The sequence below is a fragment of the Hippocampus zosterae genome, chromosome 3 (assembly GCF_025434085.1).
Source record: "Hippocampus zosterae strain Florida chromosome 3, ASM2543408v3, whole genome shotgun sequence".
In the NCBI taxonomy this organism is placed as follows: Eukaryota; Metazoa; Chordata; class Actinopteri; order Syngnathiformes; family Syngnathidae; genus Hippocampus; species Hippocampus zosterae.
In genome coordinates this window covers 8,393,190-8,421,159 of record NC_067453.1, presented here as the reverse complement: position 1 = coordinate 8,421,159, position 27,970 = coordinate 8,393,190, and the positions used below count along the sequence as shown (strand labels likewise).

Genomic DNA, 27,970 nt, shown 5'->3' with positions numbered 1-27,970 from the left:
ACTTACACTGTTTTCAGCAAATAATCAATCGATTTGCGTAGTTTTTCCGTTTCTTACTTCCGTATTTCGGAGTTGGTCTAAACTACATTTCCCATCAAGCCACGAGAACGCCCTTGCCGTATCCAGGAAGGTGAGTGAGTGGTTGTCAAGCAAACAGTTGACAGCCCGAGTGGCGGTCGTTGGGTGAAAAACATGGCTGAATTATCTTTTTCATAAGGCAAAGGTAAAAGTAATGATGCAAGCAAACAATAATGGACTCGCGTGTAGTAAACGGGAAATTGGGCCTGGTTCTGGCCGGGTCCAGGTGACTGTGATGGATGAATCAGGCCCCTTCAACCCAGCTCCAGCCATGGAAGTCTGTGATGAAGCGGAAGCAACCGTGGAACTCTATCTGTCCCAGGAGAGGCTGGTAAGGTCACAAAAGACACAAGGATAGATACACTCTCTCTTCATTGGTATTGCAAGTTCAGTGAACTTTACAGAAAGGGTTGATCCAAACACATCCAGTATCTGAGCATCTAAATTAATATATTGAATTAAATCAATTCAATTGAATTGTGGTTAGCAAATCTGTTTAACAGTGGAGATGTTATGGGCTTTAATCTTCGATTTGCCATTCCTTTGTGAAGTTTGCATCTTTTCCTCAGGCTTTGTTCTTGAGGTATTTGGGTTTTCTCGCACATTCCAAAAACATTCGTGTTAACTTGTTCACGGGTGTGAGTGCGAGTGTGAATGTGAATGTTCACTGTCACTGCTTGTTTTTCTATATGTGCCGGAAATTGACCTTAAGAAAAATCTCCCCGAATGTCACCGAACCAATATGTCATCAAATGAATAAAAAATAAAAATAATCAAATAAACATGATCCCCTCTCACTTTACTCACAAATTGAATTACTTAGTGTGAAATCTGGGCCTGCTTTATTGAACACTAAGCTGATGTTCTCATACACTAAATAATATTTGTTTGAAACGCCAGAGATCAACGAATACATATAATTAATTGTCAATAATTGTGTAGTAGGACGGCCCGGTAGTCCAGTGGTTAGCACGTCGGCTTCACAGTGCAGAGGTACCGTGTTCGATTCCAGCTCCAGCCTCCCTGTGTGGAGTTTGCATGTTCTCCCCGGGCCTGCGTGGGTTTTCTCCGGGTGCTCCGGTTTCCTCCCACATTCCAAAAACATGCATGGCAGGCTGATTGGGCGCTCTAAATTGTCCCTCGGTGTGAGTGTGAGCGTGGATGGTTGTTTGTCTCTGTGTGCCCTGCGATTGGCTGGCAACTGATTCAGGGTGTGCCCCGCCTACTGCCCGAAGACGGCTGGGGTAGGCTCCAGCACCCCCCGCGACCCTAGTGAGGATCAAGCGGTTTGGAAAATGGATGGATGGATAATTGTATAGTATGAATCCTACTCACTTGACAACACATACACTTTTTTTGAAGTCTTTTTATAATAATATTTTATTTTCGTGATTTAATTTTTGTCACAGCAGTCGATTGATTCGCACACCAGCCTCACAGTGCAGAGGTGCAGGGTGCGATTCCAGCTCCGGTCTTCCTGTGTGGAGTTTGCATGTTCTCCCTGTGCCTATGTGGGTTCTCTCTGGGTTTCCTCCCACTTTTCCCCCCAAAAATGTGTTGCAGGTAAATGCAACATTCTAAATTGTCCTGAGGTGTGAGAGTGAGTGCGAATGGTTATATGTCTGTCTGCCCTGCGATTGGCTGGCAACCAATTCAGGGTGTACCTCGCCTGCTGCCCAAAGACAGCTGGGATAAGCTCCGGCACCCCCCGTGACCCATGTAAGGATAAGTGGATTAGAAAATGGATGGATACATTTTTGTCACTTTCCAGGTGCATCAGCTGTCCGGTAGGTTAGCACCACAGTGCCTTCGATTGACAATGTGCCACTGGCTGCTGTAGTTATGTAGTTATATTTTTATGGCCCACATAGTGAATATGTTTTTATCTATTGTAGATCAAAAGTGTGATTTTCCTCCATTATAATTGACCTTTGCAGTTCTCTTCCTTTGCATATATGCTGGCTGTTTAATATACTGTAGATCAGGGGTGTCAAACTCATTTTTGTCGCAGGCCACATTGTAGTAACGATTTGCCTTGAAGGGCCGTTCCGAATTTTGGGAAACCATATAAATGTTTAATCACCTCCACATTTACACACACAGTGCACAACAAATTAATGAATAACTAGTTTTAAAATCAGAAGTCAAAATTAATGACTGTTATTGTGGATTACACGTGACAATTAGAAATGTTGGTTCGGACTTTAGCAAGCATCATAGTACTTGACATGCTTGTTTCGCGGGCCACATAAAAAGATGTGGCGTGCCAGATCTGGCCCCCGGGCCTTGACTTTGACACCTGTGCAGTAGATAGAAATCCCGTCTAATTCAAACAATACATGATAGGCAACTGTGCTGAGTTCAATCTGTCGTTCACAGGAATTACTGTGCGGAACAAATGATCTGTCTCAGGTGACTTCACTGGAAATCTGCGTGGACACTCAAGAAAACAGCCTCGGTAACTTTGGTGAGCTACATCGCACATCTGCAATCTTTAACTACCGTATCGTTATTTTAGAAAAATACACTTGCAGTATCTCCTGTATATATGTGGGGTTGTTTGTTGTTTTTTTTAAGAACAGTCTCCTTTTGTGATAAATATTTATATGTAAAGTTAATATTCAACTGTAAAGGTCATACAGTTTTTATAAGCATAATAATATGATGGCCAATGCGGACATTTTTGAAAAAAAAAAAAAAAGAAAAGACTAATTTAGTAAGACACAAAAAAGTAGAGCATTTGGATAGAAATAGACTGATTTTTAGGGCTGATACTAATACTGATCATCCGTAGCCGATGATATTTGCAGCCGATATTCATTTGCAGGAAAAATGAAATAATCTCAAAATTTTGACTCATACAAACTAAAATACATACCAGTACCTTTCTTTAAATGGCTTCAAGTAGGGCTGCACGATTTTGGAAAAACGTGATGTGGGTGTTCATTGCTGCGATATAAAAAGTATTGCAATACTTAACATGTATCTAAAGAAATGACATCTTTATTTTCCAATAGAATACCATATATATATTCTTTCACATGGAACAATAATCAGGCTCAATGTATTCTCATCTAATTAGGTTATTTGGCATTACTAATGCCCCTACTGTTCTCCTATTGGATGGCTATGCACATTTAAGGATGCATCTGTTTGGTCAAGGTCAGATAAACGCATTAAATGTCATCATTTAAATGCATGCTTTTGCGATACACATGTTGTATGTGCCATTATCGCCATGATGATATTTTTTCGATATCTATCTTTAAGATTGTTTTTATGAAGCAGCTTTTCAGATTTTTATGCTATATCATTTTTTAATTCACTTTGCCTTGTTTTAAGTTGAAACAAAAACAAAATGACTCCATTGTGAGACAAATAAAGGTTTTCTCTCTCAAAAGTGCAAGGAGTTCCCAGCCTCAACAACATTTCTTAGACCATCACCGAGAAAAAAAAGAAGAAACAAAGAAAGAATCCTCTGAGGTTTACAAAGTTTAAGATAATCTTTTACCACTGTGCAGATTTTTAAAAAAGGCAGATGCCGACATGCAACAAAATGCCAAATATTGGCGCTGATATTTGGCTCGCCTGATAATCAGGCTATATCTCCACCTGGCTCTCTGGAATTTAACTGAGGGCTTTGGTACGACTCATTAAAAACGTCATCTTATTTGTCATTTCAATAGCTGATGTCATTCTGTAGGTTCTTACTTGCCCAAGCTGGTGCAGCTCAAAATGAACAACAGTGTCCTCATATCTACACGGTGAGTAAAAATGACACAATACATGAAATTAACTTCGTCTTCAAGTTTTCAAACTGGTTTGGATCCGCCTGCATATCTGCTGACGTCATCTTCCACAGTATAAACTGCCCTTTGTCCATCCATCCATTTTCTGTTACACATGTGATCAATATATACCACGTACCTCAATGATGTAATTAAGTAAATGTACAGTCTTGACACAAAAAAGTGTTCTGAAAACATATAGAAAATATGTTACTTATGCAAAAGATGATTCCAGTGAAGTTTTCGACTGGCTAAGAAAGTTCAGGAAAGTGCCAAATAAGAGGTTGCGGGGCCTCTCCTACTCTCATCACACCTGGTGCTCTATGTTAATCATTTTCAGAATATGTCTTATTAACAGATTTGCATTATTTTGTATTTTTAGTTCTGAGTATTCATCACTCTTCTCTTGCTACAGAAACTGAAAATGAACTTCACTGTCAACATCGTTTCACGTAGCTCAAAAAAAAAGAAATAGTTGTTTGATTTTTATAAGTGACTAGCTGGTTCGCCGCCCTCTGGGCGGCTCATCAGCTAGTTCCTGCGGAAGGCTGGTAAGGTGGTGGTTCGCCGCCCTCCGGGCGGCTCATCAACTAGTTCCTGCGGAAGGCTGGTAAGGTGGGCCTTTGGCCCACAAAAGTGTTGTTGCTTGGTTCAACTTTTTGTTCATCTTCATTGCTTATCGCGAAAATAAAGAGATGTTTAGCTCTACTAAATAACTAACAATTTCATTGCAATGCTTGTGGGTAGACAACATTTTTTCGCTAAGATGCCCGCGCGATCGTAGTGAGCCACTGCCTGAGCGGCGCGGTGAAGTAGGTACGTTTTGAAAAGGGACAGACGGAAGGACAGACCGCGTGCGGGATGACGCGCAATATATATATAATATAGATAGGATGAAAAAACATGCAGCAGAAAGTAGTAATGGAACTTGTGGATAAAAAAACACTAATACTACAGTATGGCTACAGTTCAATGTCAAACTTTTATTTGTCCGGTTTTTATTGCCATAGGAACTTGGGGACCACCTTATCCCACCTACATGTTCTCTGGATGTCTTGTTGCTGCCTGCAAGACCTCGATGGCATTTCGACTCTTTCCTCTCTCAGGGTACTGTTCATAAGTCGCAGTTTATTGTCAAAATACTTGTTTATTCAGAACGGGTCTATAAAATTCAAAATGTACAAGCAGTTGTGTTTGTTGCTGTTTGTTTTTAACATTTTATCTTCTACATTTCAGGAATTGTATTTAGCCTTTAACAACGTGTCAGACTTGAGTCCGGTCGGCATGCTGGAGAATCTACAAGTGTTAGATCTGGAAGGGAATGATGTGAATGATCTCATCCAGATTCAGTATCTCAGGTTGTGTGGCAAACTGCAGACCCTCACCTTGGAGGGAAACCCCGTGTGTCTGCAGCCAAACCCGACTACCACACAAGTAGGCCAATATGTTTTTATACTTTAGCTCAGGGATTCTTAAATGGTGGTATGCGTACAACTTTTGGTGTGCTGGCTATTTCTACTCGTATGTAAAATAATCACAGAAATTGATTACAAATAATATATATTTAAAACCTGAAATACAATCAATACAGTACAATGAAGCTTGTGGCTATGCATACAGCCTGTTTTATTTTTAAAAAAATCCAATATAGTACATTTTTTTCCTTTTTAAGTGCAGTACTTTTTAAAGTAGAGTTCTGAAAAAGTACAGGTACAATACATTTTCATTTAATCTTTTAAAATTTAAACAGTTATAGATGTGCAGTTTTGATTTAAATTTAGTGTCCAATTCTTTATAACTGGATCATTAGAGAAGAATTGTATTCATAAAAACGTAATACTGTATTTAAGCCAAGTGTCCCGCGACCCTTGTGAGGATAAGCAATCAGTCAATGGATAAATTGATGGATGGATCGACAATGTACCAAATATTCTGGAATTGGGGTTGTATCATGGTGGCTCTCGGATCTCTTCAATGGCCAGTTAGTACAACTGTACATTTTGCATATGGCAGAGGCATGGATTTCTCCTTCTGCTGATTTATAACTGTATGGAACGGGGCCACTGTAAAATAGTTTATTTATGCTCACCAACAGAGAATTAATTAGGAAACTAGGGCAATGTAGGGAAAGGCTGAGCTGAATATGTATTAGGCTTGCGCTTTGGAGCAGCTCAGGGTGTGACTTGGCAACTTCAGTTTGCCAAACTCTTTCCAATGTACAAACAAACAACCGCTCATTTCCTCTCTCCCTAAGCCTCACATTCTCCCGCCGCTTTAATTTTCCCCCTTTGAGTTATTTCCTTTCTCAAAATGGTGTCTCCGTAGTTTGGTGGAAGATGAGAAATGTTCGGTTCAAATTAGACGCGTTTTGATCTGATCATTTAAATCAGGGGTGCCCATTAGGTCAATCCTGATCTACCGGTAGATCTAAGACAGGTCCCAAGTAGATCCGAGGAGTGTCGAGAAGAAAAAAAACAAACAACCATTTGTGTGTCGTTGTACATGTTAGTAATATATTTTTTGTGTCAATATACACTGCACCCTAATCATGTTGTCAGTCTCATTTTCACAATTTTTAAAAATAAAATAAAGCAGGTAAATCTTACATTTACGGTGGCGCGTGATTACGTCACCGGAAGTTGTTAGCGCTCAGCAGTTTGCAATTGCAGCTTGTGATCAGAGCTGTTGCGCTCTATCTTTTATCTTCATGATTCTCATTCAGAGTTTGCTTCTTGTACAATTCACCGGGGGCACGAGCAAAGAATAGGAATCTAGGAGGGCCCAGGGAAGCACTTTAAAACGGTACGCGTTAGCTACGATAGTTAACAGGCTGCAAAAGTGTGTGGCATGCCTCTGTTTCAGGCTGTTTCTCATCATGGCGTGTGTGTGTGCGTGTGTGTGTGTGTGTGTGTGTGTATATTTGTGCGCGTGCGCGTGCGCGCGCCGGTAAGGGTAGATCACGGGAGGTTAGTTGATCGAAAAGTAGATCTTTGATACAAAAAGTTTGGGAACCCCTGATTTAAATAATTCTGTTGTAAGTATGCCATCTTTAAACCTTCAATTTGCAGTCACAAAGATTTAGTTTACCTTACTTTCATTTGCTCACCCCACCAGATCGACTACAATTATCGGGAAACAGTGAGTGAGTTGGTTCCACAGCTGAGTTACCTTGACAATGCAAGAGTGGAGGATGGCAGTTTGGGCTCGAGCAGCACCATGTGGGAAGAGTGGGCTATCCTCCGAAATTGCCTCAGGCACCTCTCACAGGCATCCACCGAAGACCGTACGCTTTTGTTTTTGTTGTGAATTAACCTGTTGTTTAAAGGTGTTTTAATGACACATGTGTCATTTTCTCTACAGAAACGGAAGCAACCGGTGCATATAGCTGGCCCAGCTCATCCAGGCGTCTTGCCTCGAGCCTTCGGCCGCCCTCATTGGCAGGCACAACTAGATCCAGACCTATATCAACGAATTCATCTAGGTTTCCATCCTCTCCACTGTCCACACCTGATTCTGAAGATTCAGACTTAACTGAAGTCAGCGAAGACAGCAGTGTCCTCACACATGGTTACATATTCTGGTTCATTTGAATGTTTACTTACCATAGTCTCTCTCTCTCTCTCTCTCTCTCTCTCTCTCTCTCTCTCTCTCCCTCCCTCTCTCTCTCTCTCTCTCTCTCTCTCTCTCTCTCTCTCTCTCTCTCTCTCTCCCCCTCTCTGTGTGTGTGTGTGTGTGTATATATATATACACACAAAGTTTGGGCAAACAGTGAGTGAGTTGGTTCCACAGCTGAGTTACCTTGACAATGCAAGAGTGGAGGATGGCAGTTTGCGTGTGTGTGTGTGTGTATATATACACACACACACACACACACACACACAGATATATATATATCTGTGTGTGTGTGTGTGTGTGTGTGTGGAGTTTGCATGTTCTCCCCGGGCACATACATGGCAGGCTGATTGAACACTCAAAATTGTCCCTGGTGTGAGTGTGGGCACGAATTGTTGTACGTTTCTGTGTGCCTTGCCATTGGCTGGCAACCAATTCGGGGTGTCCCCCGCCTACTGCCCGAAGGCAGCTGGGATGGGCTCCAGCTCCCCCCGCGACCCTATTGAGGATAAAGCGGTTCGGAAGATGAATGAATATATATATATATATATATATATATATATACACACTAGAGCTGTCAGTTTAGCGCGTTTTTATTGACATTAATTTAAATGAATTTTAACTGGATTAATTTTTTTCTCGCGAGATTAACGCGGCACACGTCACAAGCGGATATTACGTTGCTCTATAAATACACCAGAAACAAAACAACAAGCGCGCTGCAGAAGTCCACGCCCATGTCTCTTTTGCCAGCCACGGCAGCGCGAGACACCGAAAAGGGATACTTAGAGTTTATGAATGCAAAGTTTACTTTTAAATAGTTGCCATATTGCTCCACTGACAAGACCAAAGTTATCTGTTCTTTTCTCTCTCTCTGTATCATACAGGTATACGATGTATGCCACTGATGCGATTGTTACTTGTTTGGAACTATTTTGTGTGGAAGGTTACAGTGGTCTGTGTCCATATAAATGGAGCAGGTGTCGCTTCTCTGTGTTCGTCTGACAGTGACAGTGCGCTACAGTGGTAGCGACCTAGCGAAAGTAAAATGTCTCCAGTGTTGTCTCGAACTATTCGAAATGAGGTCTACACAAAACCGTAGAGAGACTTCCGCGCAAGAAGGACCAACACAATCAACATAGCCTGACTGTGTTGGGGGAGTGAACCCCCCCCCCCTTCCAGAATGGTTTGCCCTTGCAGCACAGGGGAAGTGCGTGTGCTTGTTTGTACCAGTTTCGAATATAGCGGCACATAATGAACACCGGTGTCCGGTGTCTCGTTATTCTTCAACAAACATACAGAAACAGGTTGCTGTGTTGAAAGCAAACTTGAGAAAAACGAAGTATGCAACCATTTAAATCCATTATAGGCAGAGTACTAGTGTACCTTAGATGTGCACTTTATAATGTTATATTGCTCTGTTTTGATTTCATAAAAAAAGCTGTTAGAGAAGCTGTTGTGTGACAAAACATTTTTTTCACCGTTATTGATGGACAGTAATATTGTGTGAGAAATTATGTGTGAAAAACTGCACCAAGTGAAAAATTGTTCACGTAAAGTTGAAAATCGAAATTGTTATTTCAGTAAATATTTGCATTTGGCACATAGAAAACTGATTCATGGTTCCATGTTGATGAGAGCATTTAAATGGGGACAAAATAGGACAAAAAATGTAAAAGGAAATTCATAAACGATAAAAATGTGTGAGTAATCACAATTATTTTTTTAGTTCATTTGAGTTAATTATGACAGTTGCATTTTTAATTAGATTAAATATTTTAATCGTTTGACAGCTCTAATACACACATATACATATGCTTTTCCTTTTATGAATGTATTTGCTTCTTTTTAGTATTGCCTCATGATGTGTTAACAAAGACAATGCAAAAAACAGATATATATTTTGAAGTAATACATAATCTGTGCAGGAGCTGGTAAGATTGTGTTTTGTGGAAACCCTGTCAAGGCTATACGAGCAAGACGTGAAAAGTTGAAGGTAGGTGGCATGAAATAAAGCTTTATTTCATTTTTTTGTGAAAATACATTTTACGATGGGGTCCAGATGAAATACAAGTTCAATATTTTGGTTGAGCATTATTTGGGAAGGGAGATATTTTCAAACATACTGTATCTTGTATTAGCGTTCATTCAGTGATATTTGTGCTGATGCGTAACCTCTGCTGTCATGATTGACTTTTCTTTTTTCTTTTTGTCTCTGCTTACTTAGCCGTCTTGACTCAGTGTATATGTCCATGTATTTTTTCCTCACAGACAGTACGCTGCATGTCTGCTTTTACCCCCCTTGACCAGGCCATTCATGTACAAGAGCATATGCTGAACCCTCCTGACATTGATGGGAAGGAGAGCAATGATGTGCTTGCTGAAGTCAGAACCTGGAGGGAGGAACACTGCAGGTATATAGCTCCCTCTTCATTAGATATGGACAATAACTCATTTTAACGTCTGATTGTGTAAATTCATGGAAATGTGAATAAATATTCAGGGTGGGACCCTTATTCTTCTGTTTCTATTTATTCTACTTTCTTCCGGATGCCCGACAGTGTTTTGGCAAAGGCTTTTGTTGCATTACCACCACCTTTTTGAGCATGCTACAAAGAAGGTGGCATTAATGCATGACTTACTCTTTCTTTTAACGGTTGGCAAATTGTGCTTCTGAACTGGCATAGAAACACGGTCAATTTCTTTATTTTGGTAAGCCATTAAACCAGCTCTGACGTGTTTGGCAGTGCAATGCACAGGTGTCAAACTCAAGGCCCTGCATACAATTAACATGTTTAATTTTTTAAATGTGGGTGGCACCGGTGGTCCAGTGGTTAGCGTGTTGACCTCATAGTGCAGAGGTACCGGGTTCAATTCCAGCTCCGGCCTCCCTGTGTGGAGTTTGCATGTTCTGCCCGGGCCTGCATGGGTTTTTTCACGGGTACTCTCTGCTTGCGTAGGTTTCCCTCAGTTTCTCTGCCTCCTCCCACATTCTCAAAAACATGCATGCGAGATTAATTTAAGACACTAAACTGTCTATGGGTGTAAACGGGAGTTTAAATAATTATAATAAGTATATGTGCCTTGCGCGGCCCGGTAGTCCAGTGGTTAGCACGTCGGCTTCACAGTGCAGAGGTACCGGGTTCGATTCCAGCTCCGGCCTCCCTGTGTGGAGTTTGCATGTTCTCCCCGGGCCTGCGTGGGTTTTCTCCGGGTGCTCCGGTTTCCTCCCACATTCCAAAAATATGCATGGCAGGCTGATTGAACACTCAAAATTGTCCCTAGGTGTGAGTGTGAGTGCGAATGGTTGTTCATCTCTGTGTGCCCTGCGATTGGTTGGCAACTGATTCAGGGTGTCCCCCGCCTACTGCCCGGAGACAGCTGGGATAGGCTCCAGCACCCCCCGCGACCCTAGTGAGGATCAAGCGGTTAGGAAGATGAATGAATGAATGAATGAATATGTGCCTTGCAGTTAACTGTCCAGTAGGCCCAATCTCTCGCCCAAGGTCAGCTGGGATTGGCCCTAGTTACCCATGACCCTCATAAGAACAAGCCTCATGGCCAGTGGATGGGTTCAACTAGAGTTAGCCCATCTGCCTCACAGTTACACTCTATGCTTTCAAATTTACAGATTAGGGAAGCCTTTTTCTGTTCTGTCATGACTTTGCCTCAGTGCACAGAGCAAGGCCCAATAAACTGGAAGAGTGTGGTGTGGAAAACTTGACTCATTTGGGATGAACAGAGATTGTGTTCCATTGTGTTTCCATGTGATATCTCATGTTAAATTAATCAGCTTAAAGTGATTTCTTCTGTACGTACATGACTCAAACATGTCTATTCTAGGCATCACAAAGAAATACAGAGAGATAGACTACCACAGGTACTAGTTGTTCAACATGGCAACGACTACGAACAGGCCGATTATGATGAAAGGGAAGGATTTGACACAATGAGCAGCGAGAAAAGTGATGAAGAACATTGTGACCCAAGTCCATCTAATTCATCTCTCAAGTCTAAATGTAAAGGTAAAAACACTCAGACTGATTCTATTGTTTTTAATAAATAAAAATGTTACACCAGAGAGGGAAGCTGAACTTTGTGTGATGCCAAGTTGTAAAATATGACTTACCGAATGCCTACCGGTAATTTTGCCCGTTTTCTTACTATCATTTTCAGACAGCCTTAAACCCATGTCTGCTGATGTGGATCCCGTTTCCTGTGGCAACATACATTTTCCTTGCCCTCCTCTAAATTCCAAATCAGCCTCTGGTAGGAAGAACCCCATAGGAATCCGTGCACATAGGATTCGAATCAACCCAGACAATTCAGAACAAAAGCTTTCCTGCAGCGAAGGATACAGTGTTGTGAAGGCCACAAGCACTTCACAGGCTGATATGCCATTCAAGCAGCAGTTGACAAGGATAAATAAGCCTTGCCCGCCATCACCTTTCAGCATTACCCATCCATATAAATTAAGTAACTTGGGAGGACAGCAGAAGGACTTCTGGTAAAACAATACAGTATTACTATCGTTTGTAGTAGGGATTCTAGGCTTTTTTATTTTTATTTTTTGCAACTCTGTGTGTGTGTGTGTGTGTGTGTGTGTGTGTGTATATGCTGTGCTATGATATATATACACACACACACGCGGTATATATATCATAGACACACAAAATCCTGTGAAAATGAGCCTGCTAATGGCATTGGAAATGAAAATGAAGAAAAATGATTGGAAAAACGTTTGCTTCTTAAATTGTGTTTGAATTTAATTACATGTGTCTTTCAGTTTTGAGATGGATGTGTACAGCCTCGCAACGAAAGTGAACTGTCCAAGATCCTGAAGAGAGCAGCAGCTTCAAGTGCCCTCAGAGTGAGCACAAATAAAGACTGTCACCAGAATTCGCATAATTAGAAAGTCTGGACGAAAGAGACTTTATTTATATGCCTTAATGAAACCTTTTCCTCACTGGCGACAATGAAACTTATTTTTGTTTCCCTCTTTAAGGGCCGACCATAAAGGTGTAAAAACAAAGACAAATCCTTTCATTCATTCATTCATCTTCCTAACCGCTTGATCCTCTCTAGGGCCGCGGGGGGTGCTGGAGCCTATCCCAGCTCAAAGACAAATCACTTTATTAATATCTGTCTTCGTATTTTACCCTGACTTATTACAGTTGCATCTCTAAATATGACCTATTAATAGGAATGAATAATGGCATGCTAACAAAATGTTGCGCAGCAATGGGAAAATAGTCAGCTTGCAGTTTTGTTTTGACAAATTCTACATTTTCTTCTTGAAATCGTTTTTTGAATGCAAATTATACAAGACAAAATGTAAATGAACAAATCGTGATTGCATTTAAACTCAGGTTTAAGGTAAAAAAAAAAAGTTAAATGTTTTCCACTGGACATGACTCATGGTGTGATAGCCTTATGTGCCACTTGAGGGCACTAAGTCTCAAGGATACATTGCAGCAGGCTTGTAGGTAGGAGGTCCGTCGTAATTGAAGTTGTTGAAGCTGCCAGTAAGTAGCCAAAACATTTTTTTTTTGTGTAAACGGCAATACAAATGTATTCCAAGCTATGCTCATGGGGAAGATGTCATCTTTGCTGAATGCAAAAGGAGTCATTTAAGTCTCATTGCATGGTTCTGCTGTCTAATGTGCCCACCCAGGGGAATTGCAAGAGATGGTGATGTCATGTCAGTGCCGTGAATTCAAAAAGTGTATTTTCTCTGGCCCCTGTCTGTCATTTGTCATTGTCTGGCCATTTAGCATTTACTTACAGCACACCTGGTTCCACCTGCAGGTATAGTTGACAGCAGAAAGATAACGATACTCTAAATAGTCATGTCAAACCTCAGATTAGTCATTGTCGGTGGTTCGTACTTGTTTAGACCAAGTCCCTGGCTGGAAGCAAAATAAGCAAAATATGAGATGCCCCTTTGCTTATGTGGGATAGGACGGCACCCAAACCTATCAGAGCACTGGTAATCATGTAGTGGACAAGTTGCCCACCCTCAATTGCCACCAGGCCACAATTGCCATTTTACCTTTCCCTTTCAGGTGGCAAATCTGTTGGTTCGTGGGTGGGATATTGATTCTGCTTGTAACCCCGGCACGTCGGATTTAACAGTAAAACCTCTTTGTACTTTCCTCAAGACACCTCAGTTTTTGTTTTTTGTTTTACTGGTAAATTTGATTTCACTTGTTCTCCAATCGGGTACAGCTCATGCAACTGCAGAGATTATTTGTGTAAAAAATAACCAATACACAATCACAAGCACAGAATAAAATGTAAAAAACTATAGAGTGAAGCTGTTGCAGTTTGAGTCTGGGAGTAGCCTCTGCAAAGTGATTACAGCTTAATGGATCTTTAAGCCCAGCTCCTTCAAGCGTCTGTTTACCTGTCATTTGAAGATACAGTACTGTAGAAGAAATTGGGACAGTGCTAATGAGGGATTTGTACCTCTTTTACTGCCTGTTCCTATCCAGAGACAGATTTCAAAACCGATATGGCCCTTGATCAACAACAATCCCATTGAAGTGCAGCCATCAGAGCTCCAAGAAGAGCTCTCTGGCAAACCTCTTGTCTGAGTAAAGTCCAGTGGTTGTTGTTGGGAACCAGATTTAACCTTTGCACAAAACCTTGATGTTTTGCTGCACACCACACTAGAGTGGGGTTATCTGAAGGCACAAAGAAATGGGTTTTGGGTCAACTGGCCAAGTGTGTCTCATACTCGTGTGGACTTTATTACTATTCTTCAGATTAGGGCAAAATTCCACCCGGGTGATGTGAGAGAATGTGTCACAAGTATCCTTTTGTCCTGACGTGTGGACAAATGGCTGATCTGCGTGGCACTTGACTTCGGTTATCCGAAGGCCCGTGGAGATAGGATCAGGGATATCTTCCTTAGTAACTTTAGTGGGCTTGTCAATTGGTTGGTGAGGACCATGCTGATGAGAGCTACACTGCAATTGGGATATATCAGGGACCAAGGTGATGGGTTGTACAACAGCTTGTTGAATGTCTTTGTCACACCTGCGGATTGGGTGCACAGTCTGTCTGTTTGGACATTCCAGTTGGGTTATCTTAAGGCCCTTTGAGATTTCTTGATGACCGTGTTTGCAATCTTTGCGGTTTGGTGGACGGACACGGTGTTGATTGTGTCTGCATTCCAGGTTGTTTTTCTTCTGCTGATGGGGCCTGGTCTGCACTTGTGTTTTATAAGGGCCCAAGGGAATGGATTGTGATAGATCTTGACTAGTTTGTCTTGCATCACTGTGGATTGTTAGATGGATATTCTTCTCATATGAACTACACTCATGGTTGGTTTTGTGAGTTTGTGTCCTTGGTGGGTGTGTACTCTGCTGTTGGATGGGGCGTTTCTCTTTGGATTTGTCAAAGTCCAAGATGATAGTTTGAAATGGAAGTTGCTGAGTTCCCCTAGCATTCTTGTAGATAGGTGGTGGGGCATTCTGCTGTTTGGCTTTAACATCCAGTTTGGTTATTTGAGGACCAATGGCCATTGGTAGTGTGGAAGTTTCCTTCATGTGCTTGTGACACCGATGTATCAATGGGCGGATACTTTGTTGATGTACCCTACACTCCCGTCCACTACTCTTCAATTTAGTTGTCTTAGGTGGATGGACTCTCTTTTCTGGGGCGTGAAACCTCACTTTGGTGATTGGAGGAGCCACAGAGGCAGGTTTCAAGGAAGCTTGTCGAAAAGTTTTGTTGTTAGGCTCACTCTTATGTCGGGGGGCATTCTGCTGGCAGGGGCGGCAACTTAGTTGGGTTTCCTGAAGGCCAAATGTGATCGCTTGCAGAAAACTTCGCAACGTTTTTATGGTATTCCCAGAGAGAATTAACCAGATCCTCTTGTGACTGGGTACATACTCCAGGGCGTTTTTTGGGTCAACCTTGGAGAGAAAAAGAGAATGCAATGATTAATTTTTTTTCTTATTTTCTGGAGGACAATCAAAAAATAACATATTTAAGGATCAATAACTTACTTTGAAACATTAATGTGACACCATATTGTGTTATACTGCACATTTTTCAATATTTCATTACTGTAATTTATTTTGGTATTTATTCACTGCTATAGAGGTGATGGGTAGTGGCTCAGTAGTAAATACGCAATGTGTTCAGCCACACTAGAGGTCAGCAAAGCTTGTTTCAAGCTCGCTGGCACCCAGTGACCATATCCTCCATCAAGTCCGAAAATAAAGCGAAAGTGCAGAGGAGGAATCAATGTATAGTTAGTGGCAACATAAGATGGCGGGCCATAGCTTCACTTTTCACTGAGGAATAAGTAAGATTATTCTTCCATTCATATCTAAGTACCGGTAAGTGGCACAGAGCCTGCATCAACCGCCTTTGTCGCGAGTGTAGGTGACGTTGCGGCATTGTCATACCTGTCAACTCATACGGTTTAGCCATAGTTCATATGGATTTTGTGGTGAATCTTACGTATATGGCCATGTCGCACAAATCATACGGATTCAGAAAGTTTCCGTTATTTTTATTTTTCCCCTAACAGGTAGTTCCGTTTGCTTTTGCGCAGAATGGTGCTGGTCTACTCGAATCATTTCATTTCCGGTAACTTTCCAGTAAATCACGTGTTCCTAGTTGAAAACAGCAGAGTATTCATTGCATACTTCGGCCAGACATTGTATTATGGAGATCTACAATAAATATCATTGAACATTTCGGGGGGGGGGGGGGGGGGGGGTCTTCTGCCGTTATTTTGACATATAAAATGTGTTGGTATGTTAGAAGGATTTTTTGCTCTTTATAAGGATTTTTTTTGGGTAGTTTATGCGGGTTGGCGCTCCGAAAAGTTGACAGGTATGCATTGTTAACATAAGTGCATCCAGCCCAGAGAAACTTTTGAGGACAGTCTATGCTGTATGGAAAAACTTCAAAATCTGCGATTCTCAGTTTTACTATTCAGTGTTTCATCTTCAACCACATTGGCTGGTGATCAAAAAAATGTTTTAAGGACATTTAATTAAAGTTGTATTCAATCCAAATACTGTGCATGTTTGTCAGGCTCTTCATCTTCCAAATAATTAATGATTATAAACAGAAGCACAATTGGACACAGAACTTTTACAACTGCAATATAACTTCTTGGAGAAAAATGCTATGATTGTCCGGAGTTGGGAGCAGCTACAGGATGTGAAATGTATCAAATACTTTTGATAACATTTACTTATTCTTCAGTTTACATTTGGTTGTTTTAATTCAAATCCAGGGTCTACTGTAGACTGTCATTGCACAAATACTTTTTCATAGCCATGTTGCTCTTAGCTGCTCTTGCTCTTTTTTTTTCTTTTGTAGAGGCTACAAGTTTATCTTGATGTTTGAACTGATGAACTGGTATGATTTGGACACGTTTGATGGCATTTGGAGCTGCATGCCTGACAAGCTTAGTTACATACTAATCAGAATATGAAAAAAATAGAACAGCACTGAACAGAATACAACAGAAAAAAAACCCTTTTAGGCCTGCTAAAAGGACATCCCACTGCAGCCGCTAAGTGTAGAGTAGCAGCACACAAAAGTTGGAATCTATCAATAGGCATCTTTACATTATCTCAGTTCAGCTCAACTTTATTTATAGAGCACTTAAAAAAAACAATAACACATGTACAAAGTGCTGCAGATAAGTTCAAACATAAAACATGTGAACAGAAATAGAGCAGCAGTATATATGGCAACTGCACATAAATAATAAATACTGTACAGTACACGTATGTGAATGACAGGCTAAGGCTGAGCGATTGTGGAAAAATATATAATCACAATTATTTGGCATGATTTTCATTCTGTCATTTATTTTTCCGAACAGCTTATCCTCATGTGGCCCCTGGGTGTATTGGGGCAGCAGACATGGTACACCTAAACTGGTCGCCAGCCAGTCATAGTTAGATTGATATTGAAATAATCCATCCATGCATCCATCCATCCATTTTCTAATCCACTTTTGCTCACACGGGTTGTGGGTCGTTCTGGAGCCTATCCCAGCTGTCTTCGGGCAGTACGCAAACTGGTTGCCAGCCAATTGCAGGGCACACATAGACGAACAAGCATCCGCGCTCACGCTCACACCTATGGACAAATTAGAGTGTTCCATTAACCCGCCACACATGTTTCTGGACTGTGGGAGGAAACCGGAGTACCCGGAGAACACCCACACAGGCACGGGGAGAACATGCAAATTCCACACAGAAACACCGGAGTCAGAATCGAACCCAGCACCTCTGCATCGTGAGGCACACGTGCTAACTTGTCGATTACCGGGCCGCCATGATTGAAATCACAAATAATGAAATAATCAATGATTTATTTTTATTTCAAAACTTTGGATTTATTCCACTACCGGTACTGAAGCGCAACTGCCCAAGACTACCATAAGAGTCGCATGCCCATACTTTTTGGCAAGTACAAGATGACCTTGTAAATATCACGTGAATTTCAAGCCTCTTGCATTTCATTCTGCCTTACATGTTTGCACACATTCAGACCATGAATAAGCATCTCCCTTTATCTCTTTAACATAGTTATCTCATTTTGTTCGACCATTTTCACAAATCTTGAGTTTGACTGGGACAAACTGGATCTCAAAAACAAACAAAAATAAATACTGGCTGTTGTTGCTGATGTTCTGCACGCGTTGGCCTCTCAGGGGCAGTATGATTATGTGCATGCATGAAGAACACACAATCAGATGAAGTGCAGAAGTAGAACGTTGCTATTGAACTCTATAAATGTAACTAGTTTTTAACGGATTGGGAAGAGTATGTGACTTGGAGTATTATTTTGCTACCGGTACCTGTGTGTTCATGTTTCGACAGCATTTGTGTGTGAATACTCATTATTTGACGGAAGGTCGAGGTCGATACTATTTCCTTTTAGCATGTCAATAGGATTTTACATTGACTTCAGCATTAGCTGTGGTTTTTAAAACAGAACCTTTCTTGTATTTAAATATACAATGTGTTTCATGCTTTTTGTTGTGTATTTTACTTTGACAGTAAACTACAATGGGGTGTTATTCAACAGCTTCGAGCATTCTCAGGGCCAACAGGATCACATACATGTCACATGATGTCGGGAAATTTCCATTCTGCACATTAATCGTGTATTTTTGTGTTTGTTTGTTTTTTCAATAATAATGGTTCTAAGATCGTGAGAAGCCAGAATATAAATCCAGATAAAATGTCAATGAATTTCCCGGCCCAATGGCATACTGAATATAAATACAGACAGGACTGAATGGGACCAGCAGGATGACTGGTCAGCACCATTGTATGTGGCATGTAAATGAAACTATACATGCATCAATAAATTGTTTATCTACAGTGTGAGAAGTGGAACACCAGCAATAATGACTAACAACATGCAGGAAAGCAACAGCCGTATGCAAATAAATATATAAGCAGAATGCTATCCAATGCATACATTGTGACAGTGTATGTGACGAGTGACACTGAATTACAACTACATACAGTGTGTATAAATAGTTGAGAACATGCTATTGAGAGCAGTATTGGTTGTAAAGTCCAATAAAACAATTTGCTAACCTAACCTTATCCGGTAACATGATTGGCAGTGTCTTCTTTCAGGGGAAAATGTCATTGAGATTCAGGAAGATCTTATAATTATTATGTGTGTCAACTACGTGTCTTGTAAGGAAGTGCATTTCAACATAATATATTCTGTCAATACTATGTTTGATGGCATCATAGCTATGATATCATTAAATTGTAACCAGCTGAGCTCATGTTCTGTGACATCATCAAAGCCATGTGATGTGAAGTAATCTTTTTAAATTAAAAAAAAATAGCTGTTCTGTGTTTTGTAAGACTATTAGCAATAGTCTTGTCTTTCAGGGGTGAGTATTTTTCAGGCAGAAACCAAGATTCAATTAATGAGTGAAAAAAATGCAATTAGCTGTATATTCTTGAGGCACCCTTTCACAGGGTGGCTGTGTAAACATGGAATAGGAATGTTTGAAGTACAGTATGTGAACTTGAGTTGGCTCATTGGCATTCAGTCATGACTGTCTCTTGCATAACATGGTGCATCTTTTCCATCAACTCTTTCTATTGCTTAAGTAAACTTAAGTCAATTTACAGTCGGTTCATTGTTTGCCTACTTTGCAGTGAGTGGCTCTGTGTCAGGAGGTTGTTTTCTATGATAGTGCAACAAAAAATTACGATAGAATGAAAAAAGAGTCCTTGTACCGGTAGTTGAAAAATAGCATTGTGTCCATACTTACACAATAAGTAAGTATCCTGTACTTTCTCTCCAAAAGTTATTACAGTAGACCTGCCACATACAGTTAAGCACCTTCAATATGTACATTTTTTCAAATATTTTTTGCTTGTTTTTTTTTTTTAATTAAAAAGTGCATATTGGAGGTTATTTTTTGAATTTTGGGGGGGATTTGAGCAATTTCAATGGCTGTTAACTTTACACTATAATTTTTGCAATCTGAGGGATGGCCTGGACCAGACAATTCATCGGTTGCACTCCACTTATACCACACACAAAATCTGATAACTGGAGTGAATCCCCTGAGATTAAAACTGTACCTGGTTTTATGGCCAGTGAGTGAATTTAACTTGTTCCACATAAATGTCACTGAAATGTGTCAATTACCGTATATTTACTCTGATTCAGTGACGGAAAGTGATGTTTGGCATACATGTTTGACCAAATAGTGTCATATTATGGTAGGTGGTCTATTAATATTAAGACTTTCATTGTCATGCATATACACTACAAAGTGCAAACACTGAAAAAAGTAGGCAGCTCAGCAAAGCTCTCCAGAGAGCAGTTAGTCCGGTGCCTTTATCAAAGACATGTCAATATGTCTACTCTAATATTTGTTTTAGATGTGTGGTACACTCCAAGGCCAAAGAAATTATTTAAATCCATTTTTCATTGTCGGGCTATTGTCATTTCAGGTTAGTGTGAATATGAGGCTGGTGATCTATGCTGTATATGCCCTGGATTGTTTGGGGACGAGTTCAGAGTGTAGTCTGTCTGTCACCCAAAGCCATCTTGGATAGGCTCCAGCTCCCTCCAACACTCAAGAGGATAGGCAGTATAGAAAATGAATGGAAGCACTATTTTAGCAACATAAATGTTGGTTCTAATATCCCCTTTTTTAAACTACCATCCTATTTTTGAAAGTCCGGTTCAAACATGTATTCACACCCTCCAAATGGTTGAGTCTGGTCTTTGATAACCTCAGAAAGCAAATTTATAGTAACTTACAATGGACATATACTATTTTCAACCAACACATTGCTAAATGTTGCTTGTTAACTTATTAAACACAGACTCAATGGAATACTTCTAGAGTGAAACTTTGGGACAACCCACGCACTTCCCTCATTACATGAAAACTGATGGAATGTTTGTTCGCCTAAGGAAACATCTTTGTTTTGACTTCAGATGAGTCATTTTTATTCAGGAACTCTACCTTGAAATACCTGGAAATACCAACGGTATGAATTGAGACAGGTTTGGGACGTGCTGTTTGCAAAGTAATGTAAATGCAAAGCGACACGTTCCCTTCAGAGGAACATTAGATTCTCCATGAGATGAACTTATTCAGAGCTACGTAAAAACAAAACAAAACAAAACATTTTTTGCAAATTTTGTCATGTTATAGAATAAACCAGAAACCGAATCATAATTTATGTTGGTGAATTTTCCATATTGTCAACTTGAACTAATGTTCTTTTATAACATAAGGAAATGTTTTTTCTCAAGCAAATCAGGTGTCAATAATAATAATAATAATAATAATATAATAAGATATTTACTGCAGTATTATTATAAATTAAGTGGTAGGTTCTCCCAAAAGGTGGAATTGTTTCAGAAACATAATAGCTCAAAATTACAACACATTGTAAAGTCCATATAGCGCGAGCTTTTATAGCTCTAACTGAATAAAAATTTAAAACATCTAACATACTTGATGTGCTGGAAAAAAAAACTCAACATATTTTTTAGGTCTATGTTAAGGATACATTTTGGGACACAAAGCCATCTCCGATTAAAATTTGCTGTTGAAAGTGTAAGTGCAATCATTAGTTGAAGTCCTACTCACATTTTGAACAGGCTCAAATGATTTCTATGAGAACTCAAAAATATGCGTAACATTCATTCATTCATTTCAGAATCGCTTGATTCTCACTAGGGTCGCGGGGGGTGCTGGAGCCTATCCCAGCTGTCTTCGGGCAGTAGGCGGGGGACACCCTGAACTGGTTGCCAGCCAATGGCAAGGCACACAGAAACGTACAACCATTCGTGCCCACACTCACACCTAGGGACAATTTTGAGTATTCAATCAGCCTGCCATGCATGATTTTGGAATGTGGGAGGAAACCGGAGGACCCGGAGAAAACCCACGCAAGCACGGGGAGAACATGCAAACTCCACACAGGAAGTTTGTGGAATTGAACCCAATACCTCTGCACTGTGAAGTCAACATGCTCAGCACTCAACTAGCGGGCGGCCCTATATGTAACATACACACCAAAACATTTTATGTCCAGGAACAAGTAAATTAATAATAATTTGACAGTTTGACATTAATTAAGAAATGGTACTATGCTTCTTCAGGCTAAATACTAATTGATACTATAACATTAAACAAATATTTCAACTACCAAGTTTCAGCATACTGTACTGGTGTTTTAACAGTTTCAGAAACATAAACGTGTCGGTCTAATACATTTGTTAAAGTACGATATGATCTGTATGTAATGTCATCAGTTAAAATTCGTGTTGCGCACTTATTTCAGGTACAAATTCCGTCCCCATAAACACGTCTGACTCTTATTTTTTGCTTTGGGTGCGTTAGTTTAAAATATTTTACTTTGAAATATCAACCAGAAGTCTGAAAAGGGCACTTCCGGAATGGCCTGACAACCGTCGACTGTCGGGGAGCAAGAGTCGTCTGTTCATCGTGTAGTTTGAACGATCAGCGCCGCTCTACGTCTCAATGTAAGTTGTGCTCCGTTGCGTTCCGTCTGATGTGTTGCTGTGTTTCACTAACGTGAAGTACACAGTACAGTTCTATTCGTGACTCGCTCATCGCTCGGTGATGCAACAAGTGGTGCACCTGCTGATTTAAACTCGGTAAAAACTTGAAATGGACTCACTTGAAATTAGCTGCAGTTGCAAGTCCCGCTGAAGAGTAGTTTTTAATAAGTAGATTTTGCTGTGGGATGTATAAATTAAGGCAGTCAATACATGTGCAGCGTTATGCTACTTCTCGTCTAGCTTAAATACGTTAACCAAAAATGTAAAACATCTCAGTAGGCCCATTACCTGTAATGGTTCTAGCCACTGTACAAATTAACATCTAATCTGACAATGTAATTAAGAATAGGCGGGATACTTTGCTATTATTACTGATAATAGCAACACAGTATAGTATAAACATTTTGATGCAACATTGACTTGTGGATCTCATTAGACTTCATCTGTACCAAATATTGTGTCCTGTAAATAGTAAACATGACACTGCTGAAAGCCAATGACATTTTCTATTGCCAGACAGTCATTAGTTAAGGGTGGATGGGGTGGTAGCACAGAGGAATAGTGGCTAGCACGTCTGCCTCACACTTCTGAGTTTGAATTTCAGTTGGTACTCTAGCTTGGACCCACATTCCCAAAACATGCATTCTAGACTCAAATTCGTCCAAATGTGGGAGTGGTTATCTTGAAATGGACTCTGTCTCACTCTGGATTCTGAAGCAGTCAAGTGTTGTGGTTTATTCTTGGGGCCTTCAGTTCACTTTCAGTCCCAATCACATTTATTCTAATACCAATGAGTATGTTATTAGTACACTGCCAAGTTAGAACTGCATTTCTATCTGTCATGTGTACTCAAATTTAGATCAGACAATTCATTTGTTTCCATCTTAAAATAGGGTTCCTGCAGCTCCTGTATTTACCTGTTTTATGATTGCCTTCCACTTTCCTCCTCTACTCTTGACCCTTTCATATTGTTGTTGTCTATACTTGAAAGTATAGATCCATCTGATATTGATATCAAAAGGAGTTATTCATTTCTGGGTATGGTCAAATTAACTATCAACTCTAATATTATAAAGCACTATATAAATTAAGAGATTTTATTAATGCTGGGGTGCTGTTTTGGTTTGCATTGCATTTGTGGTTTTCTCTACCTTTGGAACAGATGGATATGGCTTAAATGTATATTGAGATTGTTGGTTGCTTTTTTTAATAGCCATTAAATCTTCAACCTGCAGACGTCATCTTTAGCTTACCATGTGTTGGTTATTGTTGACTTTGCCACACTCACTGGCTCATCTGCTACCCTTTTTATGTCCATTCTTTGTCGTGAGTGGACTTATTTTAGTTTTCAGTTGCAAATGCAAGCTTGAGGAACTCCTCTATATATATATATATGTATATATATTGCGCGTCGTCCCGCACGCGGTCTGTCCTTCCGTCTGTCCCTTTTCAAAACGTACCTACTTCACCCCGCCACTGCGCCGCCACTGCGCCGCCACTGCGCCACTCAGGCAGTGGCTCACTACGATCGCGCAGGCATCTTAGCGAAAAAATGTTGTCTACCCACAAGCATTGCAATGAAATTGTTAGTTATTTAGTAGAGCTAAACATCTCTTTATTTTCGCGATAAGCAATGAAGATGAACAAAAAGTTGAACCAAGCAACAACACTTTTGTGGGCCGAAGGCCCACCTTACCAGCCTTAGGTCGATCCTGATCTACCGGTAGATCTAAGACAGGTCCCAAGTAGATCCGAAGAGTGTCGAGGAGAAAACGAACAAACAACCATTTGTGTGTTTTTGTACATGTCACTAATATATTTTTTTGTGTTAATGTACGCTGCACCCTAATCATCCTATCAGTCTCATTTTCACCCAAAAATATTTTTTAAAATAAAATAAAGCAGGTAAATCTTAAATTTACTATGGCGCGTGATTACGTCACCGGAAGCTGTTAGCGCTCAGCAGTCTGCAATCAGAGCTGTTGCGGTCTATCTTTTATCGTCATTATTCTCATTCAGAGTTTGCTTCGTGTACAATTCACCGAGGGCACAGGCAAAGAATAGGAATCTAGGAGGGTCCATGGAATCACTTTAAAACGGTACGTGTGATAGTTAACAGGCTGCAATGTGCATGTGTGTGTGTGTGCGTGTGTGTGTGCCGGTAAGGGTAGATCCCGGGAGGTTAATTGATCGAAAAGTAGATCTGCCGTCCAAAAAGTGTGGGCACCCCTGCTACATATTTCCATGCAGCTTTAAAATGCACGATTGTATTGCAGAGGAAGTACAGTATATTTTAGCATGGGTCTTGCAGTACAGTATGTGTGCTTTCAGAGTTCTGATATAACATCACACCAATGTTTACTTTATTCCTTGGGAATTTACTAAAGTATACTGATAATGTTTCAACACACACACAGACGAACTCTGCGCTCACTGTCGGAGCATTTCATACAATGTTTGGGAGCAAATTAGGCTTGATATTGCAAAGCTGCACTTTGTGTTGTGCTTGCTAGCATTGGTAGGTTCTCAACAATTATCTTTTATGTTTTGTTATTCCCTCGCTCCCCTTTTCGCCCTCTCCTTGTCTTCACATGACAACCACAAGCACCACGCTTGTCTGCCCCTCCCTTCTCAACTCTGCCATTTGGGAATGGTGTTGGAGCAATCATGTGGCTTTTCGTTTGAAAACAGTTGCCTATGTTTGCCATTGGATGATTTCTTTGAAAGAGCGTCCGTCGCATAGGCAACGGGGAATGGCAGCACCACTTCACTTAGCTCTTCAGCTACCCCACCCCCCTCTCCGCACTGCTGTAAGCATGTCTGTGTCTGTCTCTCCCACAGGCCGTGGTGGATCAGGTAGCGCGCAAAACTGTCAGTAGCAGGCTTGTCTCACTCTTCCTCCTCTTCTACCTTTTCACCAGTCAGACACTCACAGAGACAGACTGCAAGAGGTGAGTGCCAAAAATGACCATATTGTCTCCATAATTGTAAAACATTGCAACACGGAAGAAAGTTCCGGGTTTTTTTTTTTCCATTCAAGTGAGCCTGTATATATTGAGGTTGTATTATGGAATAGATTAACAGAAAAAAACTGTACTAGGCTTGTGTTATTCAGCTGATAATGTCAGTGAAAAAATGTAAAACAAATATGCAAATTATGATGACAACCATTTTCATCCCCAGGGGGTGAAGGTGTTAAATTTAGAAACTTACCTAGTTTGTGTTTGGGACAAATTCATTTGTTATGCTAAGGCATTTGAACTTCGTCTGACTCAAGTGAATAACCATTAAGAGATGTCTGTGATAATATTTTTTCTGTGGTCCCTGTTCTGCACATTGGAGTACATTCATCCTGTGTTGGTGAATGAGAATATGCAGACTGGATTTTTCTCTTTGCATGGTAACCAACCTCAAGTAGTACCCTCTGTTGTCCCCTTCTTGAGCTCAACCAACCAGGTTCTTCCATCTGTATTGGGTTTCTATGGAAATGCTAGACACACACTCCCTGCCCCTCCCTTGACGAGCACTCAATCCGATGACCCAAAGAACCTTCTGCTATTCACATACCAAACATCTGTTTTGGAACACTTCTCCCTTTCATCAAAAGGAACATATTGAAAGGAAGGGTTTGTTACTGTCAGAAGTCACAAATTCTAGCGCAAATGATGTAGGGTGTCATATAGGGCTGGACAATGTTTGATTTTGGACAATTGTGATTCTGATTCATCAATTCAATTCTGGTTCCGAACGGTTCTCGATTCAGATTCTTTCAACAACAACAAAAAAAAAAGCTTTCATGTTTTAAATGAATGAGATAACCAGCTATTTTTGAGGCATGAAATAATTTGAACTTGGTTTTTCTTTTGTTATGAACGTTTTACTTTTTATGAATTTTGCTATACATTTCTCAAAGCACTATTTTTAACCAGTATACTAATATCAGGCATATGCACCTGAAATTTTCACAGCAGGGTTTTATTTTTGAGAACATCGAGAAAATACAGTACAGTAATGCAGCAGGTACTTAAAGCATGCTACTGAGCAAAACATAGAACAAACACAAAAGATGTACATTATTTGAGGGGATGCAAGGAAAAATGTATCTAATCTAAGCAGTCTACAAAAACATTTGCTGTACGTGTGTATGCTTGCATGCATGTATATGCTGTGCCCGCTAAGATAAATATTAGCTGTCCATTTGGCATGTGTGTTGTGCTGTTTTAGTTCCCGCTTAACTTATTGTCATAATAAGTATTTTACTTGTTTACTTACCTGATTCTGACTGGTGTGATATCAGGCTGAGGAGTCGGAGCCGAAGTTAGTTGTCCTGCAGGTCTTGACTTCCTACCCTCACTCACCCGTTCTGAATATGCTTATATTTATATATATATATATATACTTACAGACTTAGGTTGTTCTACTTCTCCTTTTCATAATTTTTGCTGCTGTAAATTTGGAATTTCTCCATTGTGAGACAAATAAAGGTTTTATCTTAACTTAGCGGCTAATGCGAAGAACAGGCGCTGCACAGTACAGCGTCAATGTAATTAATTTGTTTTGGTTTTTCACGTCCTTAATTAGCGATTCAACATGATTTCAGGATAACATGTTGATGTTGGTAGCAACAGTTTGTGATGGGAAATTAAACTTTAACAGGGCTCTAACCTCCTGTTGGGAAGACATGTCAAGTCAGCTGGCACGCCCCCATGCGCGGTCACAAACAACTTTGAAATAAAAACATACCAAAACACTGATTTGGGAAGATTGTATTTTGAAGTTGACCTTGCATGTCATTGCCACGGGTGGCTTGATTGTCTTCCCTAATATGCACACTAAATAAACCGGTACCGAGGCAGAAAAAAAAATCAAAAGCCTTTTTTTTTTTTTAATCGAGTGCCCGAGGACTCATTTCACTCCTAGTCTCAGGCTGTAGTTTGATGATCAACGTGATCTCGTCATCAGATTTATGGCCCCATATTTAGTACGCTTGGCTGAAGAGAGAGCCAGAGCTGTCAGCTGATCACCACCTGATGGTGTGTTGGCTTTAATGGTGGGAGAAGATGTCAGCCCCAACAGGCAGACCTAAACATATTGTGAGGGTTCACTGGGAACGCCAGGCAGAATCCCCTGTCATAAATAGTTTTAACTCTCACCTTTGGCAGAACTTCACCCACTTCCCGTGGGAAGCGGGGGAGATTGAGTCTGAGCGGACCATGTTCCGCAGCTCCATTTGTTGAGGTGTCCGAACGGAGCTCTGGCCTAAGACAGTCAGTGCCCATCGTAGCGGCAGTCTCTGAATCCGCTTGTGGACAACTGGTCATAAGGGATGCCATCAAGCTGCAGGAGTCCTCTCGAGCCTTTTTTGCCTGGGGGATTCCTGATTTTCATTTGTTAATTTTGGTTCATTATTCAAAATA

General features: G+C 40.5%; 3 protein-coding genes across 6 annotated transcripts in view; 2 read left to right on the top strand and 1 right to left on the bottom strand.

The window, feature by feature from the left end:
• Positions 1 to 33: 33 nt before the first annotated feature.
• Positions 34 to 13,804, top strand: lrrc56 (leucine rich repeat containing 56). 3 transcript variants are annotated; one of them, XM_052060084.1, is made up of 13 exons: positions 34 to 130; positions 305 to 409; positions 2,458 to 2,545; positions 3,782 to 3,842; positions 4,877 to 4,973; positions 5,103 to 5,300; positions 6,981 to 7,149; positions 7,227 to 7,433; positions 9,407 to 9,474; positions 9,750 to 9,892; positions 11,322 to 11,503; positions 11,655 to 11,985; positions 12,265 to 13,804. In XM_052060084.1, exons 2-13 carry the CDS (start codon positions 314 to 316, stop codon positions 12,317 to 12,319), a joined length of 1,695 nt encoding a protein of 564 aa, XP_051916044.1. In that variant the 5' UTR covers positions 34 to 130; positions 305 to 313; the 3' UTR covers positions 12,320 to 13,804. The 3 variants fall into 3 exon arrangements, with proteins under 3 accessions (XP_051916044.1, XP_051916043.1, XP_051916042.1); XM_052060083.1 differs by lacking the exon at positions 34 to 130 and adding an exon at positions 138 to 223; XM_052060082.1 differs by lacking the exon at positions 34 to 130 and having other exon boundaries at positions 154 to 409.
• LOC127597205 (uncharacterized) lies at positions 13,793 to 27,925 on the bottom strand. Its single transcript, XM_052060097.1, has 2 exons — positions 27,707 to 27,925; positions 13,793 to 15,400 (listed from the first exon to the last, which is right to left on the bottom strand). The coding sequence occupies exons 1-2, from the start codon at positions 27,884 to 27,886 to the stop codon at positions 14,150 to 14,152; spliced, it is 1,431 nt and encodes a 476-aa protein (XP_051916057.1). The 5' UTR covers positions 27,887 to 27,925; the 3' UTR covers positions 13,793 to 14,149.
• The window catches only part of rassf7a (Ras association domain family member 7a), a 41,150-nt gene continuing 35,566 nt past the window's right edge, over positions 22,387 to 27,970 (top strand). Inside the window, exons 1-2 of one of the 2 annotated variants that reach the window (XM_052060100.1) lie at positions 22,387 to 22,514; positions 25,395 to 25,504. The gene's annotated coding sequence lies outside the window, so the exon portion shown is untranslated. The remainder of the gene's footprint in view (positions 22,515 to 25,394; positions 25,505 to 27,970) is intronic. The other variant, XM_052060101.1, reaches the window with a different exon arrangement.

Excerpts from the sequence above, each read along its gene's own strand:
- lrrc56 (XM_052060082.1), top strand. The coding sequence starts at position 233 with ATGATGCAAGCAAACAATAATGGACTCGCGTGTAGTAAACGGGAAATT. Across the intron at positions 4,974-5,102 it reads CGACTCTTTCCTCTCTCAGG|GAATTGTATTTAGCCTTTAA; the intron begins GTACTGTTCATA and ends TCTACATTTCAG. Across the intron at positions 11,986-12,264 it reads GGACAGCAGAAGGACTTCTG|TTTTGAGATGGATGTGTACA; the intron begins GTAAAACAATAC and ends TGTGTCTTTCAG.
- LOC127597205 (XM_052060097.1), bottom strand. The coding sequence starts at position 27,886 with ATGGCATCCCTTATGACCAGTTGTCCACAAGCGGATTCAGAGACTGCC. Across the intron at positions 15,401-27,706 it reads TGGGTGAAGTTCTGCCAAAG|GTTGACCCAAAAAACGCCCT; the intron begins GTGAGAGTTAAA and ends TTTCTCTCCAAG.